Source organism: Pezoporus occidentalis, unplaced genomic scaffold (assembly GCF_034315485.1).
Source record: "Pezoporus occidentalis ecotype Australia unplaced genomic scaffold, CSIRO_AGI_Poc_V1 ctg131, whole genome shotgun sequence".
Lineage (NCBI taxonomy): Eukaryota > Metazoa > Chordata > Aves > Psittaciformes > Psittacidae > Pezoporus > Pezoporus occidentalis.
The window spans coordinates 72,822-93,059 of NW_026913115.1; the positions used below are offsets into that span (position 1 = coordinate 72,822).

Here is a 20,238-nt window from a genome sequence, read left to right on the forward strand (position 1 = left end):
CTTCTGTGGTAACAGTTAATATTCAGCTGCATTCTAAAAAACATTGGGATTGTTTTGTTGTTGAAAGACACGTAGTTCTGTGTTACTTCAAATCTTTGAACAGTGTATATATTTTAAGTAGAAAACCTTATACTTGATAAATTAGCACCTAATTTTGAATGCTTTGGAGAAAGTTATTGTATCTTTATTTGCACTTGTGTAGCAAAAGAAAAGGTAAACTGCTTTAAGTAATACAGAGAAGATGCATTTCTGCAACATTAACAACACCTGTGTTTGACTTCACACATCCAAACCATCTAGCAATATAGAGCAGTAATAATGTATTTTAAACTAGGGTGGAGGCTGTAAATGTCAATGAAATGAGTTAATTATTATAAGCAAAACCCCCTTCAGCACTGTAGCAATAAACACAAAGCACTTCTGACCAAGGGTTTGTATGTTTTATACTGTGGTTCACAAATTCCACACATGTGCCTTAATTCCATTCAGAAAGGTATAGATTTGGTTGAGGATTAATTTGTTTTCCTCTCATTTTTTAAAGCTTTAGTCTTTTTTCCCTGTTCAAACGGGTGAGCACTGAGGAAGCGTTTTCAGGCGCCGACGCCGGCGGGTGGCCCCGCCATCCGTGGGGCTCTGTCAGCGCTGGCAGGTCCAGGCGCTTGGGCTTTGGGGAGTTCTTCGTGCGGGCAGCAGCCAAAGCTGGAGCGTACTAGAGGGGTAGAGCGAGCTGGGGACCGGGGAGGCCATCAAGACGGCAGCTGCTCTCCACAGCCGGCTCTAAACGTTCCCGAGGGCTCTGAGAACCCCCCGTCCCAGGCAGACCACCTCGACTGTGGCCGCCGCTCCACACAGGCCCCCGGGACGCGCTGGCCCTATGTGAGGCGGGGCGTCCCCGGAGCCCGCCCCAGTCCAGCCTCTTCCTGCCCGGCCTGCTGCGTGGCGGGAAGGGCCGGGAGCCGACGGCCCCATGGAGCCGCGGCTTTTTACGTGGGTAAGTGGGCGCTCGGCACGTTCTGCCTCGCGGCCGCTAGGTACCGACGCTGAAGGACTGCTGCTCGCTCGCCCTCCCTTGGGCTGCTGCGGGGTCGGGGCCATGCGCGCCGCTGTTGGCCCGCGCTCGCCTCGCTTGCCGGGGCACGGGCGGTCTAAGGTCCCCCCTCCCCGAAAACAGTAAAGTGGTGTTGGGTCGCCCTCGCCGCGCTTCCCGCGGCAGCTGAGAGTTGGGAGCCCCGCGGCTTGTCTGGCCGGGGCTGGGACGTGCCTCGGACTGTGCTCTGGGAGCCCGGGCGGTGCTCGCGACCTGCTGCCGCCGCTGAGGTATGAGGGACGGGTGGACGCGCGTTTGGCTTCAGGAGCGTTTGGCTCTGCGGTAAGCATGTTTGGTAGTGACCCGTCAGTCTTGGAAGGGTAAATGGAGATCGGTATGCTGGCGCTGGGATAGGCATGTGTGTCTCAGTTCCTCAGGCACCTGTTTTCTTTCTGCACCTTATCTCAGCTTGCCTGCTTTTGAAGACTTGAACATTCATTGTGAGTTATAGGCTGAAATAAGAGCTTGTGACATGCCATCTGAAAAGAATTATGACTGTTAAGTAGTAACATGCTCTAAAACAGTCTACCACCAGTAGTGACAGTGAGAGAACAACTTGATCTGCCTGTTGAGCTCAGATCCTGACATCCGCCTGTTAACTGCGGGCTGAGGAGAGCAGCCTCATGCTTTTGTCAAAGATATCATCGTTTCTATAGGTACAAAACATTTATTGCTAAATGTGTCTTTTCAAGATACACCAGGTGCTGCATCCCTTGGGAATCACCAGCTGGGAGCAATGTGGGTGTTGAGTTTTGCTGTTACTGTAGTGTGTGGGCTAGCAAGGTTACTGAATCCACCTTTGTGAATGAAGGTTGCTGTTAAAACTGCTGGCCACTTCACAGAGCTTAATTTGGCTAAGAATTTCCACAACACCTTACCAGGTTGTCTGTGGTGGCTTTCTATGATTTGTTTAGTGGCTATAATTTTGTACTTATAAATTTTTTATAATTGGTGTATTTTCATTTTGACCGTTTGAAAGACTTAGTTTCTGAGGGGTAGGTGTTTCTGCTTTACTTGTTTAGGCTCCAGAACAAGCTAGCATGTCTTCCTAATCATTTGGAGGTGGATTGCCAGAAAGCATTGGCATGAATAAGATTTTAGTGATGAGTGGGAATCAGGAATGTTAAACAGGTGGTAATCATCCTGGTAATGAGGCTTTCATCCTTAGTAACTGATCATCTGCAGTTGAAGGCTTACCAGGACATATTCCAATATGTTTCTTAAAATTCTGGGGTTGGAGGGGCAGCCTTAATGGCAGCAAAGTTGGGATGGTCCTGGGCTCTAGTTCTGGGCGTCCTGTATGACAGCAGCAAGAAAGAAGGTTTCCATTTTGGGGGATTTTCAGGAGCAGATACTGACAGGCTACCTGGTGACATACCCCTCGTTTGCTCTTAGGAGCAGATGTGTACCTTTTTTGTTAACTTTTAAAAAAAATGTGTTGTTCTTCTATGTGCATTTGAAGGGTGCGAACAGCTATGGACAACTTGGTCTTGGTCATAAAGAGGATGTGCTGGTACCTCAGGCATTGAGAGATGTTTCCTGCAAATGTCAAGACATTAAAAGTGTTACTGGAGGAGGGGGACATTCTGCAGTTATCACTGGTAAAAACATTGCAATTGCATGGAGTGTGTGACTTCCAAACGCAATTTTGTCTCTTTCCCTGTTGGTTTGGTGCTTTCACCTGAGCACTGTTTCTGAGCAAGTAATCATTCTTAGCTGCAAAACAGGTTCCTCCTGTGCCAATTAGCTCAATGGGGAAATTCCGGATTTGCTCATCTTGTGTGGTCATTTTATGGCTATGTGAGGACTGTTTCTTAAGCTCTTTCATATAACAGCTTTTCATACAAAGTAGCCAGTTTTTCTGTGTTGAGGATGGGGGGTGGGAGACAGGAGTCAAGTGGGATGTTACTAAGTTTTGAGAAGTTGTAAGGTAAGGAGCACAAGATAGCATCTGGTCTTGGCAAGTTTCTGCTGTATGCCATAGCTAAGTATGGGAAAGAAAGGATACTGACAGATATCAATGTGGTAAAAAAGCGCATCATGCATCTTAGTGAGAGGTGCCTTACTGTATGGATTGTTTTCCTTGACAAACCCAGCTCTTCATAGTCATACTTATTCAGAGATGGTTCTGATGCATCAGAAGTAACTGCTTCTTTTTGCATGATTGCAGTGCCTAAAATGACACATAATCACTGGCATTATTTATGACAGGATATCATGGATGTACACTTGTATTTTTAGTTTGTGCAGTGGAACATGAATTTAACTTATTTATGTATTTTTATTTTCAGGTGCGGGAGAGCTCTTTGTATGTGGCCATAACAAAGATGGGCAGTTGGGATTGAATCACAAAGAAGATGTACTACGTTTTACTTTGTGCACTGCCCTGACTGGATTTTGTGTAAAACAAGTTGCCTGTGGCTGGGATTTCACAATCATGTTAGTAGGTAAATCTGACTTTCTAAGAGCTGAAGAAACATCTTCATGTAGAGAGCACACTGAAAGTTCCACATTGCTGTTGCTTGTGTGACCCACTAGCACTCACATGTTTTGCCTTGCAAACAGAGCTACTCCATCCATGTTCCTTGTATCCCAGTGAACCTTTTGCTGAACATGGTGTGTAAGACCAGAAGCCTATGGGGCTTTGGAATGGGACATGTTAAGTACTTTTTCTGAGTTACTTGACTGAGATATTTTGCTTGTTGTAATGTTGGAGTGCTTAGCTTTTGCTCTCAGCTTTACTGATTTGGCTCTAACACTTCATTTACAGGATCTGGTCTAGTTCTGTCCTGTGGATCTAACTCTTTTGGACAGTTGGGAGTTCCTCAAATTTCAGGTCCCTGCTTGATTCCACAAAAGATTGAGGTAAAGATTTGAAAGGAATTGTGCTTCAGACCTCTGTACTTTATATTGCTTCCAGCAACCTACAAAGGCCATCTGATGTCAGTGGGCTTTAAGATAGACTCTTCAACTATTTTTTATAAAGCCTATCTGTTACAATAAATTTAAAAAAAGGACCAAAGGTGATCATTGATCCAGAAGTGACCTTTTCTTATTGCCAGAAATGGCTTATAAGCCAGAAATGGCTTTTCTTATTGTATGAAGTTACCTACTTCTAATAAAGTTGTCTTTTTCACTAGGGATTCTAATGTTTCATAATGTATTTTGATAACATCTGCAGAATTAATCTGATGCTCAGGTGATGTAAAGTGATACTACAGGTAGTGAAACTGTGCAAATTTTCTCTAACTTTTGTCTCAAGTTTGTAAGATACTAGATATGTTTTGCTACTTAAAGGGTATGTACCTTCACTGTACCTTGTTGGAGTTTTATGCTCAGTAGTTCAAAGCAAAACAGTAATCCACCCTGAAAAAAACCCAGCTTGTACTGTGGAGTTCAGCAGAGTTAGCTATGCCAATTCTTTTATCTACTGCTTTTGTGCTTCTTGTGCAGCAGTTCTGTTAAGTATGTGTTGGGTTTATTGAGTACATTTATAACTATCAGAGTTTCTTCCCCCAAAATGAGGACTGTAGTATTATTTCTTGGCTATGAAAAGCAGTTAGATTAAAAATAAGCTTGGTCACCCCCAAAATAATAATGTGTATGTAGCTGCCGGAAAACTAGACTTAAGAGAATAAACATTAATTTTATCACTTTTGAGATTAAAATGATGTTTAGTTTACATATAAAGGAATTGACAAGTACATTGACTTGCTTCTTAGCTGACTTCCATTATTTACCAAACAATATCAGCTTCCAAGGAAATAGAATGGGCAAAGTAGATGCTAATTTCTCCATTGTTCAGTACCTTCAGTTGTAAATTCTGAAGATTGGACTCTGACTCATGTTTTTCTTGCATATAGGTGGTGGTATCTGTAGACACTTGTGACCAGTACTTGCTGTGGATGTTTTGGTGTAATTCTTGAGGAACACTGAGTTAAAATTAAGAAATAAACTTACTTGTATTGCCAAGGTTCCTTCTTTTATGTGAAGGTATTTACTGTGGCTTTTTATTTATTGCCACAAAGCTGTACATACAGTTGCTTTGCTTGGCTTATTTATTTATTGGAAGATGTTCCCACTACTTTTTGTTGGCCAAAATGTACTTCCATTATGATACAAAATGTTGATATGCATTGTGACAAGAGGCACTAAATGCAAAAAGCAACTAAAATACTTTTTTTTTCTTCTATTTTTCTTTGAGTAGTCTCTCAAAGAGAAAGTGGTGGATGTTGCTGCAGGACTGAGGCATGCCCTTGTTGCTACAGGTAAATACGTCATAGTTTTAATATAATTTTATTAACAAATGAAATGGAGTTTTAATGGCTTGGAGGAGGACAGGGAGGGAAAGAAGATGAAATTTATTTTAGCTTCTTTTAAACTATTACAACAAAAATACTCCTGAAAGTCTTATACTAAGATTTTGGCACAAATTAACATGAATAATAAACATCCTAGAATCATCTTTGTGGAAATTGGTGGTGAAGAACTGCTCTTCAGTACCTCAGAGTAATGGTTTATTAACAAGTTAATTTTCTGATGGGTGGAATACTTCCTGATTTCTTTTGTCCTGTTCGGAAACAAAATCACATAAGGAGGCTTTTTCTGGAAAAAATATTTCTGGTCCATCAAAGTATCTTCTGAGGATTTTGAATTTGTTATGAAATGCAAAATAATGGATTTGGTTTGTGTAAGTTGTTTCAAAATGGAACTGCAAATGAAATGTGGCCTTTTTAATGGTGTATTTGAAACTGACACCCGGAAAAATGGCAACAGTGAAACTTGGGGGGGGGGGGGGGGAGGGAGAGGCTCTACTCAGTTAATTTCACACCTTGAGAAATTTGGTCCTCTGACTCTCCTACTGCTGTGTGTATACTTGGGCCAGTCATAACTTCTAAATATTTCTCCTGCTGTTCTTGGAGGCTTTGAGTTTGTTTATGGAATAACTGTAGAAATCAAATCCTTCCAATATGCATGGTTGTGTTAAACTTGTGGAGCAACAAACTATATGCACTCTTTTATTTGGTTGTAGTTCTGTATGAACTTCAGTATGGATTCCAGGTAGTGGAACCTAGCTGGAGATTAAAAGAGATGCTTGGAAGAAGAGTGGGATGTCTGATTCTTGTATGAATTAAGGGGATTAAGCTTCCTTGAGCTCTGCGCTCAGTGAACATCTTGATTCAGAGCTAGGTCAGATTTTCCTGAGGAGAAAAGTGACTTCATGCCCTCAGTGTGCTGGACTGCCCAAACAAATAAGCATGAAGAAAGAAAAGGGCAGAGAAAGTGCATTATACTAGTAAATTCTCTACTTACAGCTTATACTAGTAAAGCTCTCTACTGAGTTTATACTAGTAAATTCCTGAGGCGCTACAGCTATGGGATTTCTGTTACTGAGGCCTCAGTAATGTCCTAATACAGACCTCAGAGCTGAGACAGATTGCTTAGTATTCTCTTGGTCTTAGGAGAGTAAAATATTGGTATAATGAGACTAGAACTATTTGTTGCTCAATGACATCACCAGGGTTATCTTTATGGTTTTTGGCATAAAGGTCTTTTAAAGTGCAGTTTGAATCAGTAAAAATGAAGTTAATGTACCTTTAAAGCTAATTAGTGATTTAAGTGCTTTTGTTAGTCACTGATGTATTTTAATCTCCTCTATCTGTGTTTATTCTGGAAAGAGAGTGGTTTAGTGCTTCAGTGGGGAACTGGCATGGCATCTCGGGCAAAGCGTGCACACCAAGGGAAAATCCTCCCCCTATTCTTGACAGCAAAGGAACCTTGTGAAGTAACAGGTAATCCAGGAACCATATTCCTTTGCAAAGGTGGATAGAGCAGAAATATAATTTGAGTGATATACAGCATCCTTTTATAATAAAGCTGCCTGGTGTTCTAAACATATAGTGAAGTATTTGAAGGATAGAATGAGCGTATGAGATCATAATCTATGGGGGAAAATGGTAGAGTCTTGCAATGTCTATGGGTAAAAAGCAGAGGCTCTTGTTATAAAATTCATTGTCATCCTGTTGTATGCATGTCTATGCATAAAATGATACCTGCTCTACAGATTTTGAGACTAATTTTTCTTTAGGTCTGGAAGATGTAAAGGTGAAGGCAGTTGCTGCAGGGTCCTATGATTCAGTGTCGCTCACAGGTAGGCGTTAGGTACAGAAGTGGAAGTCCTTGTCTCCACCTGTAAAGGTTTGTGTGCTTTGGAAATGTTTTTTGCTTTTGGTTAGACTGGTAAAAGTTGCTCTGGTCTCATTAGTGCTGGTTAATTGTTTTGCAATAGCTTTGGATTCTGAGAACTTTATTATTTTTTTTTTTTTAAATTCATGTTTTGAATTATCTGAGTTCTGTGTGTTTCTTCTTGAGATTGGACTTAGCCCTAATGAGTAAGTAAAGGTCTGGGCTCATACTTAATGATTAGAAACTCTGAAAGGATTTGTGGAAGTACATGCTTGGGTAAGTCTCTGGAGCTGCAGTTGGATAACTCTGGATGGTTGAGCACTGGAACCAGTGCAGCCCTTTGTGCATGGAGAAAGCTTAAGTGGTTGTTCCAAGAAGGACTGCTGTGGCTATCCTTCTTTTACATGAGGTAATGCCTCTGCATAGGACTGTGCTGTGCAAGGGCGTGAAATAGCCAGAACTGTCTTAGGTGGCTCTAATGTAACTGAGCAAATCTGTGTAAAGCAGTGTGAGAGCACAAGGCTTATTTAAAGCAGTAGGAAGTTGCTTTAATCACTTAAGCACTTCCATAATGTCTATCATTTGTTCTTTGATCTTTAGGCAGTACTTCCATGCTGGAGTATTGAGTATCCAGTAATGAAAGTCTAATAAAGATTTGTGTTGTTGTTGTAGATAAGGAGAAGGGGAAACAGAATAGCTTTTCCTTCTGTAACTTTACGGTTTTGAAATGTGGAAAACATATTGAACCTTATGAAGACAAGACTTCACCAGACTTCATAGGAACAAGTTCTTAGCAAATAGGCAGCCATCTGGTACCTTTGTTGTCATTCAGGAAGCACTGCGAGTATTTGCTTATGCTGATCTACAGAGGTTTAGTTGTATGGGTTGATGTTCCAAGATGTAAATTATATTGAATTCTGTGATGCAGAGTGTGTATGTGATTAGTGAAGATTATAAGGACAAATAGAATCTTCTTTAGCTAATTAGTACCCTAAATAAAGATAATTCTTTAATGCTTTCTCTTTTTATTCAAGAGAGCAGTATATTGGACAGCAGGGTGACCAAGATGAACAGAGCAAGTGCCAGAGACTTTAATAATGTGATGCTATTGCTGCCCTTCATCATGAGTAATACTTGTTATTGGTTAAAATACTTTATATTTTAAGGGTAGATGATATGGTAAGCAGATACAGTACTGCAGGGTGTAGTACTGAAGTGGGGATTTTTTTCTGGGAATCTCACGCTGTGATGCGTTTACTTTGGCTCTGCTCCATGAGCCACCTGCTGGTAGGATACCAAACACCTGCGGTCAGGCAGGGTTTGACACATCTGTTCAAGTGGGTTGTTGCAAATGTGAGTGGCGGTTCCTGAAAAGGATCTTTTTGAGAAGATCTGTTATCCTTTTGAAAGGATTCCTTTTTTTTTTTTTTTGTTTTGGAGGAAAAAATAAAGGGAATGGTACTCTACCCAAATTAGGCAGAAACCTCCGGTGATGGGAATATGGTGCCAAGTGTCCTAAGTTTTACTTAAAGAAAACTGAGTTGAGGTGAAAAAGAAAATCTCAAGAAATGAGATGAGAGTTGAGCATATGATATTTCCCAGGATGAAGTAAATGCACCTTCTGGAAAAGCAAAGGAGGTGACAGAGGCAGTGTATCTTAGCTGTGGAAACATGAATGACCACAATATTTTTTTTTTTTTTGTTGAAATAAGCTGTTTCTGTCACCTCTGTTTTTTTTCTCTTCAGAAGGTACTTCACTCTGGGAGGAGGTTTATCAATTTCTGTGGAGAAGTTGAGTAAAACAGTTGCTTGATTTGTTTTTCCTTTTCATTTCAATTGTGTTGTCTTAATGAGGAATGTGGGAGGTCCTGCCAATGACTCTCAATAACGTGTAACTTGAGAAGTGCTTGGTTACCCCTGCCCTATTTTTCACCATAGCTCATTCTTTGTTACTTTTACCAAACTGAGATCATTGTTGTAGCTTAAGTCCTACTTTTTTTTCTCCCTCTGAAAGATTTGCTTCTGTCACACTGCTTGTAAAGTGCAGTGCTGACCTGAGACTTTCAGAAGCTTTGAATGCAGTGGAGATGTGCTTGGAACAATTCCCTGTTGGAAATGATATGGCTTCCAGTCTTTCTGCGCTCATGATCATGTACTTCATGTGTGCAGGATTCAATTCTTAATCTTGCAGTTTATACAGGATGGGAGAGGACTTCAAGAGGCCTGGTATTCTGTTAAGTGTGTCTTGTGGATTATGTTTGGTTTTGTTTTTTTTTTCAACATAGAGGCCTAGAACCTGAGCAGAATGATTTTCTGCTGAAAAGATGGAACTAATTGTATGTAATACCTGCAGAAAGACTCATCTGAACAGTCATCTTGTTACAGTCAATTGGTTGTTAGGCTGTGAGCAACTCCAGCTTGCACTGGTAAAACATATGAAGAGGTGTGGATGTTTCTGTAAATATAGTTATTCGTGTGGGTGGAATCGTGGGGTGTGCACTTGCACAAATGCTTACTCTAGAAAAGAGGTGGGGAGACAAGTGATGACTTACCGAAGTCTCTCACTACTTGTCTAGCATTGTTTTGAGGCATGGTAATATTTTAATTTTGCCTTGTAATAGGTGGCACCTGCTTTAGTTGTATGTTCATAGCTGTGTGTCTGCCCAAGGTGAGACAAGGAGCATTAAACTGTTCCTGCTTTAGGGGATTTACTGAATTTGCTCAAGCTGAAGAAGGCAGAGTTATGAGCAGAGCTAGAAGTCTGTAGCTCTTGTAGAGAAGTTGGGAGACTGTAATGCAGAGAAGGAGCCGCCAGCCAGGCTTTGAAGAGTCCCAGGAATGGAAGGGAGTTAAATTATTTGCTGCAATTCATAAGATAGTTTACTGGACTGAATCAGAGCTTTGGGGTGGAGGTGAAAGCAGGCCTGCAAAACCAGAGTGAACTGAGATGGACTGCTCCATGAGGGTCCCTAAGATGCTTTGATTTTCTTTTTCTCAGAGAAGTTGACTGCTTTGGTTAGTTTTCTAATGAAAAACACAGCAGAAATGAGGTCAAGGCAGTTTGAGCTTGGGTTGTTTCAGGGAGCCAGTGTAGCCCTTGGAAAACAGGCTGTGTTGTTAAGGCCCTTGAAAATATTTCTGATGTCCTAGTTACAGTGTGCATGCTTTTGTTAAAGTGGTAGGAAAAAGCATACTTTGAAAACACAAATTGAATGAAATATTGTTCTTTCCTTCGCATCGCTGTTTTGAGTCAAAGCTTGTATCTAGTGGCGGTCTATGTATACCATTTTCAACATATTTTACTTCTCTGTCTACTGTAGATGAAGGACACTTGTATGTCTGGGGTAGCAACAAACATGGGCAGCTAGTGAGCAAAGAGATCTTTCTTGCTGAGCCGAAGAAGATAGACACTCAGTTTTTCTCACATGAAAAGATTGGAGCAGTTTGGAGCGGCTGGACCCACTTGGTGGCACAAACAGGTAGGATAACTGAAATGGAGTAACATACGGCACCAAAACAGTTAATTGTCTTTATTGCATGCAAACAGTGTTCTTTCTCAATGATACTGGTTGCATGCAGGGTTCTGCAGTTTAACCTGAGCAGTGGTTATCTTTTGAAAGTGATGGACAGACATCCTTTGGCTTTTGTCCCTGAAGTATTACTATTAAAGATCAGAGGGCCTAGGTGTCTTTATAAAGGCAGTAGCACCTGCATGTACGCACTAGAGGGATGCAGGCTGTGTGCATAATCAGGTTACTGGTTGTATTGGGCGTGCATGGCAAGGTTTTGGTAGCAGGGGGGCTGCAGGGATGGCTTCTGTGGGAAGCTGCTAGAAGCTTCTCTTGTGTCTCATGGGGCCAGTGTCAGCCAGCTCCAAAGTGGACCTGTCACTGGCCAAGGCCATCAGTGATAGTGGTAGTGCCTGTGGGGTAACACAGAAGGGGAAAAAGTTACTGCATAGGAGCAATTGCATCCAAAGGGAAGAGTGAGAATATATGAGTGAAACAACTCTGTGAACTCTTGGTGCTAGAATTTGGAGGGATGTGACGTATGAGTAGAAAAACCCTGCGTTCTTCTAGCTGCTTTCTTAGCTAGTTAAAAGGAGTGTTTGAACTCTGAGTTTTAGAGAATGCTATACTGACAGTTTCAGAGCCGTAGTCGGTGTCATGTACTGCTTGGAAACTTTTAAGGTGCACTAAAAGAATTTATCTCAAAATGTATAATTCTAAAGCGCTCTGTGTCATTCTCAGTGGAACAGAAATGATAGAAAAAAGACCTTAGTTGGGATAATATGATTTTAAAAAAGTCTTGTCAATGTGGTTTCCTTACTTTGCTATTTCTTAATGATGCACACCCACTAAGTAAAATTTCCCTGAAGTTTTAGTAACTTTACTGTTTCACCACGTTGATACTTACCCATGGCCACTGCAGAAATGAAGTAAATATTTTAGTAGGTGATTTTTAGCAAGTAAAAAAAAAGAAAGTGTCAAGTGACTAGCAGGGATTTATTTTGGTGAGTGTTCCAAAGGAATTTAAATAAAAATAGGTTGATTTTTTTACATCTGCATTAGAAAACGGGCCAAGCGATGCAGTGCTAAGTTATTGCTGAAACTCAATTTTATGTATTTAGAATACTAAATCTCTTTCGAAGTCAAGGGACCTGAACCTAAATCATCCAGAATAAGATTTCTAATGGCCTTTGGCAGCCTCTAGATACCAATCAGAATCTCACGGGACTTTCAAGGGTTTCTCATCTGCTAGGCATAGTGTGAGCTAAGCACTTAACTGTTTCTGAAAAATCACTTGTTGCCTGTGGTTAAACTTGCAGGTTTAACCTGCAAGTAACTGAAAAAGCAGCCCACTTGGAAAGTTTTCTCTGCATGCAGTACTTCCTCCATTATTTTTGCCTACTTCCAGCAAGGAAGCAAATGTTGCTATATAGTACTGAAGACCCATAAACGAATGTTCTCCAGACTTTACTGGCTGTGCACTCCTATATATGTATTTTTTTTTAGCATGCACCCCAATATATTTATACTGATGTATTTATAAATTAGACATGCACTGCTGTCATCTGTTATGCAACCTATAAAACATGCACAGTTGAACCTTTAAAAAGATGAGATAAAGGTGAAATAAACGCTACTAGAAGTACTATTTTTATTAACTAAAAAGCATTAGTAATTAAAATACTAATTGATCTATTTATTTTTTTTTTTTTTTTTACCTTCCCTCCAGTAGATTGTCTTGTGCATCCTCTGGGCAGCATGCATTCCACTTTGGAGTGTTGTGTTTTCCACTGAAAGCAGTGAAATTTTAAGAGGCCATTACAAATACTGTTTGAATTTGTTGGCTTTTTTTTTCCCTAGAACATTAATCCTGGTCAGAGTAGTAGTAATAAAACATTCATAATTGCAGTGGTTTTGACAGCAAATTAAAACTTTTCTCATTGGAAAAACACAGGAAGAAACTGGGTGGATAAAAGCTGGACACTCTGTTCATACATCAATACACAAATTCTGCCATTTCAAAATGACATTTTGATCTTTATCTGCCAGCTGAGTAGTGCTTGACCGCAGAACTAATGGAACACTGAAAAGTAAATGACAGTGATGTTGTTAAAAGGAACCATCTGGAGGCAGCTTCAAGAATGCAGTGGTTTGACACTTTTGAAGTGAGTCTTTTAAATCAAGTTACCAACTTTTGTTATCAGAAGAAAAGGAACACAGCACAAATATTTTCTTCTGTATTAGGCTTTCCCTCTTATGTAAAGCAACCTGTTTTAGAAGGCTTGCTTTGTTTTTCCTTCATGCTATTGTCAAAATTTTGCGTTGCAATCTAAAGCAAAACACACAACGTTTTTTTCATTTCTTCCCTGCTGTCTTTACAAGGGATTTCAATTGCACCTGAAATCATTTTAATACCCACATATCTTTCGTTATATATTCTACCTCATTCAGCCGCAGTTCTGAAGAGTCCTGTTTTCTGTCATTTCACTTTAGAGTTTTGTCAACTCTCTTCATTTGCTATAGTTTCTAGCACAAAGCAGTTCAGATTCATTAAGATAAATCCCAAAAAATTAATTGCTTGACTTAACAGCATTAAGGGATGTTTTTATAGTATGTTGTGTTTTCCGTCCTCACCTTTAACTGATCCTCACCTCCAATTCTTTATTCTTTTTAATCATAGAGATGTACAATGGAAAGAGTCCAAAAGACACAATCTTACTGTAAAATAACTTACAAAATCCTTCAAGACAAGTAACTGCTTCTTTTTCTATCTGGATTGCTGATTTACATAATGGAGAAAAACACAACTGAGCTTTGTGACACCACTAGTACTGTTTCAAAATAAGTTACATTATTCTGCTACTAGTGATGGTCCTGGTCAATGATGGTTGATCTAAAAAGATGAAGGTTGAGAGACCCCAGTTACTTTTTGGTCAGGTTTCTGATAAGATGTGAACTTCTTAGTGTCTTTAGTTATTTTCTGCGTGAATGCTTGTATTGAGTGACTTTCAGGTATACTTTTCAGTTAGGACAGGCCAGTACTGTTACGTGAAGGACAGACCAGATGCATTCTTCTTGCTTCAGATTCCAAGCGCAGGTATTCTTTTCAGGTAGCTGCTTTGCAAAACGGTTTGCCTCCTTTCCAGCACTCTGCCTAATGGCACAAGGAGCACCACTGCAGTATAGGTGATGTTATTTTTGAATAATAATGAGCAGCTGCCTTGAATCACTCTGCTTAACAATGTTAACTTTATTTTGTGGTCTTTCTCAAGTTGATACGAACCCTTTGCTTGCTTAGACCGTTTGAAAGAGAGCTAAATTGTGGCCTATAACACTGAAGATGGAAATCAGGCTGCTTTGGGAAATGATAGAACTGATCTGACTTGAAGGCAAACCTAAATATAGCAAGAGAAGTCTCTTAAAGACTTAGAGGTGAATGAATCATCAACTTCCATTCAAAATGAGTTATCTTCTTTTCAATTGGCATGCCTAATAAACTTGCTTAATCTGGCCTGTTTTATTATCTAAATTCTCCTGAATACATTCACTAATCTATTTTTCATGTACCATCACATGAAATTATGTCTTGTTTGATCTCAGAGTTCCAAGCTCTTTTACCCAGGAGTTACCTTAAAAATGTAGTCAAAATGGTATTTCTGCTGCCTATGCAAAACTGCCTATAGCTAAAATGTCTTGTAAGAAAAAATGCCTTGACATAGCCTGAAATAATATTCTGAATCCTCATTTCAAATGTACATCTGGGTCTGTGTGTCTTTGAATGTCCCTTGGTGTCGTGTCATTTAGGCTGCATAACACCACTCTGAAGTGGTCTGATGTGTTAGTGATCTACATGGTAAAATAGAACCCATCTCCTGTTTTTTTTTTTTTCTGAAGCAAATGAAAATGTGTCCCTCCAAACACTGAGAGCAGGCCAAGGGAATATTTCTAATCAGCTGGCCTGAAGAGGGAGTTTACCGCTGTAATTGCATTTGTACGTGCTTTCTCTGATGCGGCTCACTAGGTGAAGCTATAGGGCTTTGCTGATGAGTGGTGCGGTAGCTGTGATATAATTGCAGGGAGGGGAAGTAGAAGGACGTTGCTCCCTGGCACTCGAGCAATGCAGTTCCAGCCCACTAGAGGTCCTCTCCAGTTTTCTTTTGAGTCAAGGCTCAGCAGCCTTCCTCACACTGGAAAGCATACTTTCTTTTGCCTTCAGTTTTTCAGCATCTCTCTAGAACAGCAATTAGCAATATATATGTATGTGGGTACATACATATTTTATGTTAATGCTTGCCTGTGATACCAATAAGGCAACTGTTTTATGAGGACTCTCTTTTCCTGTTTTTAGCCACTATAGCTGACAGTCAAATAGTTTGAAACTGGAGCTTTTGATGTTCTTTTTAATGTGAGACAGCTGTATTTCATTTGGTAGTATGCTGGGTTTTGGGAAAACAGGCTAAATACTAGAAATTAACTAAATCAAAAGCTGCAAATTGATAGGAACCTCCAAACCTTTTTAAAGCAGAACCTGCAAAATGAGTGTTTAAGGAAGAATAGCCTTTGTTCATCTGCCTTGGACTAAATAAACTTTACCTAAATTCTGGTAAATGTACTTGCTTTCTTATGTTCTTGTTTCTATGGTTTTGTGGTGCACGGCTATTACCTCTTTCTTAAACAATACTGTAGCTTGCTTTTATGAAGCAGTGGGAGCTTGTGCCTCAGAGCCTTCCTGTTACGTTTCTTGCTGTTGTGATGAATACTGCTATTGTTTGCACTATAAGAGAAAAGCAACAAAGAATGTCAGTTGAAGATGAAGAGATTTTAAAGTGGAAACAGCTGCCACAGGGGAGACTGAATGAGTTATTCCGAAGTATGATGTTGAATTCCACCTGTATGCCCCAGTGTTAAATCCAGTAATGTTTGCTTGACAGAAAACTTTTCCCTGCATGCAGTTCTGTGGAAGGCTTGCCCCTGCTAGTTTGTTCCAATACCAAAACTCCAGCTTATGACAAAAAAAAGAAAAATGGCAAAACAAACCTGAGAGACAAGGTGAAGGCTGAATTGAGATCATGAATGGAATCAAACAGGAAAATGTCGCCAGTGTAAAGCCCTTGTGGCACTTCATGTATTTGCTCTGGGGATTTTTAGGAGCACATGCAGCACTTACATGGGAGGGCCTATTAAGTGGGAAAATTGCTCAAGTTAGAATGAGCAGAATATAACTTTCGCCTCTGAAAACTGTGGAACTTGAAAGATAGTAAGTAGATCATGAAATAAGTTTTTAGTGCATATATTGCATGTGTTTTCACTTGTCATTGCTTTCTGAGTTTATGCTGATGATATGGTTGGTTTAAAACATACACGTCTCATAAGCTGATTTATAAGCTGATAGTGGAACTTTTGGTTACATAAACGCCCTCTCCCCCACAACCATTAGATGAATCTGGTTTTAGCTGCCAAATTTTAAAACTTTAGGGCCTTTCTTGAAGGTCTTGCATTTGATTTATGAAGCGTAGAGTGTGTAAGGGGAGAGAAAGAAATGTATAAGCTTGGGGACCAAAATTCAGAAGTTAAAGCTTTGTGGAAATTTATATGGGATCTGTGGGAAATTTAATGTGCAGTAACAGGATTAAAGATTCTAGATGCATATGGGAATTGCCTTATTTCTTGTATTGTCCGCCAAGCTTGTTCCCTTACAAATCCATCTCACTGCTGTTTCAAATTTCATAAGTATTTTTAAGTGAAGTTTGTATAAGCTACTGAAGTTGTGGTCGATGGGAACTGTGTTACTTGGGAAGTCTATTCCTGTCTGGCAGCCTGCTGGGGACAGGGAATGTCCTTCCTCTTCCATGGTTTCTGATGAAACTTATGGCAAGTTTGCACCCTGGGGATACTCTGAAAACTGAAAGATGTCTGGGAAAGCACATATGTGAAATAAACATGAGCATTCACTTGACATTCTGTGGGTACATGTAAGATTTATAGGTGTGGAATCAATGTTTAGGTCACTGCAAGATGTTTAATGTAACTTAGAATCATAGAATAGTTAGGGTTGGAAAGGACCTTAAGATCATCTAGTTCCAACCCCCCTGCAGGGACACCTCACACTAAACCATTCCACCCAAGGCTTCGTCCAACCTGGCCTTGAACACTGCCAGGGTTGGAGTGTTCACAACCTCCCTGGGCAACCCATTCCAGTGCCTCACCACCCTAACAGGAAAGAATTTCTTTGTTATATCCAATCTAAACTTCCCCTGTTTAACTTTTAACTCGTTACCCCTTGTCCTGTCACTACAGTCCCTAATGAAGAGTCCCTCCCCAGCATCCTTATAAGCCCCCTTCAGATACTGGAAGGATGCTATGAAGTCTCCACGCAGCCTTCTCTTCTCCAGGCTGAACATCCCCAACTTTCTCAGCCTGTCTTCATACAGGAGGTGCTCCAGTCCCCTGATCATCCTCGTGGCCCTCCTCTGGACTTGTTCCAACAGTTCCATGTCCTTTTTATGTTGAGGACACCAGAACTGTACACAATACCAAGTGAGGTCTCATGAGAGCAGAGTAGAGGGGCAGGATCACCTCCTTCAACCTGCTGGTCACACTCCTTTTGATGCAGCGCAGGATATGGTTGGCTTTCTGGGCTGCAAGTGCACACTGAAGCCAGCTCATGTTCATTTTCTCATTGACCAGCACCCCCAGGTTCTTCTCTGCAGGGCTGCTCTGAATCTCTTCTCTGCCCAACCTGTAGCTGTGCCTGAGATTGCTCCGACCCAGGTGTAGGACCTTGCACTTGGCATGGTTAAACTTCATAAGGTTGGCATCAGCCCACCTCACAAGTGTGTCAAGGTCCCTCTGGATGGCATTCCTTCCCTCCAGCGTATAGACCGAACCACACAGCTGGGTGTCATCGGCAAACTTGCTGAGGGCTCACTCAATCCCACTGTCCATGTCACCAACAAAGATGTTGAACAAGACCGGTCCCAACATCGATCCCTGAGGGTCAGCACTCGTTACTGGTCTCCAGCCGGACATTGAGCCATTGACCACAACTCTTTGTGTGCGGCCATCCAGCCAGTTCTTTATCCACTGAGTGGTCCATCCATCAAATTGATGTCTCTCCAATTTAGAGACAAGGATGTCGTGTGGGACAGTGTCAAATGCTTTACACAAGTCCAGGTAGATGACATCAACTGCTCTACCCCTGTCCATCAGTTCTGTAGCCCCATCATAGAAGGCCACCAAATTGGTCAGGCAGCATTTCCCCTTAGTGAAGCCATGCTGGCTGTCACCAAGCACCTTGTTGTTTTTCATGTGCCTTAGCATGCCTTCCAGGAGAATCTGCTCCTAGATTTTGCCAGGCATGGAGGTGAGACTGATTGGTCTGTAGTTCCCTGGGTCATCCATTTTCCCCTTCTTGAAAATGGGGGTTATATTTCCCTTTTTCCAGTCATCAGGAACTTCACCTGACTGCTGTAATTTTTCAAATATGATGAATAATCTTTGGTATTTTGAATTAATGCTCTCAATTGGATTTATTTCAGTTTTTTTTCCATAGCCTCACATAGGAAAGCAAGTACTTAACCTCTGCAAGATACATGTGTAAATTATAAAGTGTTCTGGAAGTTTGTGGCAGTTTACTATTTTTTTTTATGTTAACCCGTCAATCCAGAGTGTTGATTTTTGTGAAGTAATTTATGTCAAAGGAGTCTTTTCTTTTGGCAGGAAGTTCCTTTCCAGTCATGAATCATTCCATTAATGCAAAAACTTAGAGGACGATGCAGTAAAGCTGATGAACTGGTGCAGAAACATTTCTATTTGTTCTCAAGCACTACAGTTCGGGCAGCCCTGTGATACCTTTTACTTCCTGTTTGAGGAGGAAATGTCCTCACTGAGAAGGGAATCCTTTCCCGAGTAATCCTGCCGTTTTGAGAGCTTTGAAGCCAGGTGTCCAGACTCCTCACTTCTTTGTGGTCTTCAACTGTTTCTTTCAGTAATCCAGAATTCTGCTCCAACAACACTGGTTTCTGTTGTTGGAGTTCGGTCACCAAGTCTGCTTTGCCTACAGGAACAATTGTTTTGAATCTTCTTTGCTGATTGAAACAAGCCTTGATTCCACTCCAAGCATGGCTCAGTCTGTACTTCTGTAGCCCCAATTTAGAGAGTTTTGTAAGGCCCACTGTATACAGATTCAGCCAGTCCTCAGGAAGGGACCTTTTGTGGAAGGGAAGACTCTTGCAAAGATTAACTTTGGAAATGTGCAGTTCTGGAGTTGGTGTGCAACACCCTCTTTTCATCCATATTTATCAATGTGTAGTCTTCTTGCCTTCCACAAGGTACAGTAAGATCCTTTGTTTCCTCTGCGATCTTGTGCTGTTTGGCAGTCTAGATTAAACATCTTCATTTTAATTGAGGAACCTGGTAGAATATGCTATGCTTTACGTTGCTGGGGCAGTTGAGAGTGATGTTGGGCAGGTATCTTGCCTGAAGAAAATGTTACTACTATCTCTGTACTATAGTTGTTGAAGTTTGCTGTGTTTCAATGTGAGTGGGTCTCCTTGCTTCACTTGTTTTGGACCTTACGTTGTTCATGGGATCAGGGGAATCGTCACTATGGTAGATCTGAATCTAAAAATTAACTGAAGTAGAATATACTGGAGAAGAGAAATGAAGGAAACGCAGAAAGCCTCACCTAGTGACCTGAAGAGCCTTATTCCTCAGCACCTTGTGAAATTTATCATGTTGTTATCTTTTCCCAGGGTTTTAATGGGCATTCTTCCCTCAAGCAGCAATGAACTGAAATTAACAGTTTATTTATGGAAGGTTTCTGCAAATAAAACTTAAGCAGCCAAACCCTACAATACCTTTTGTTTTGGGAGTGGGATCTTGCCAGAGCTAGTATGCAAAATTGTTCTTTAAACTCCCAAATTGCCACTGAATGTCAGGGAAAATTTTCTGCCAGAAGATAGGTCTCAGTAAGTGGTCGCTCTGCTGTGTGTGAGCTCTCTTGGGGCACAGCAGACTTTGTCTTCAGCAGCTCTGGCTCACCAGCACAACAGGAGCCTTCTTATTGCATCCTACTCTGTGTTAGCCCCTCTTGTTTAGTTCTGTCTTGCAACACAAACATGGATTTTAGATATCATGTTCTTTCTTTAACAGGAACTGAATAAAGAAAACCTGTGGGCTGGATCTGGCTTGTACAGTCTCTTGTTTTTTTCTTGCTTTACACTATGAGCTTTTGTTACCAAGTTAATGAATTTTTAACCCACTGAACATTAAAACATCCTGGATGTTCTAATTGCATGGATTTGAGTTCTTGATAGCTATACATAGCTAAAAGGGATTGGCAGTTTCTTTGGCTTCATGGGCTGGCATCATTCCCTGGCTTTATTTTTAAGCTTACAAAATTAGTGAGTGTGTGTCTGTGTATTGCTTTGTGATTCAACACTCCTATTTTTCCTG

At 40.8% G+C, this 20,238-nt stretch overlaps 1 protein-coding gene across 16 annotated transcripts in view; it reads left to right on the top strand.

Moving 5' to 3' along the window:
• The first annotated feature begins 868 nt into the window (after positions 1-868).
• Positions 869-20,238, top strand: part of SERGEF (secretion regulating guanine nucleotide exchange factor) — a 165,253-nt gene continuing 145,883 nt past the window's right edge. For 14 of the 16 annotated variants that reach the window (XR_009962860.1, XR_009962861.1, XR_009962866.1 and 11 more), the window contains exons 1-8: positions 869-991; positions 2,550-2,688; positions 3,379-3,534; positions 3,858-3,952; positions 5,295-5,355; positions 6,766-6,879; positions 7,176-7,238; positions 10,594-10,752. Coding sequence is in view for 7 of the 16 variants with exons in the window: in XM_062608866.1 (XP_062464850.1) it covers positions 968-991; positions 2,550-2,688; positions 3,379-3,534; positions 3,858-3,952; positions 5,295-5,355; positions 6,766-6,879; positions 7,176-7,238; positions 10,594-10,752 (811 nt within the window). In the remaining 9 variants the exon portion in view is untranslated. The remainder of the gene's footprint in view (positions 992-2,549; positions 2,689-3,378; positions 3,535-3,857; positions 3,953-5,294; positions 5,356-6,765; positions 6,880-7,175; positions 7,239-10,593; positions 10,753-20,238) is intronic. The other 2 variants (XM_062608871.1, XM_062608868.1) reach the window with 2 other exon arrangements.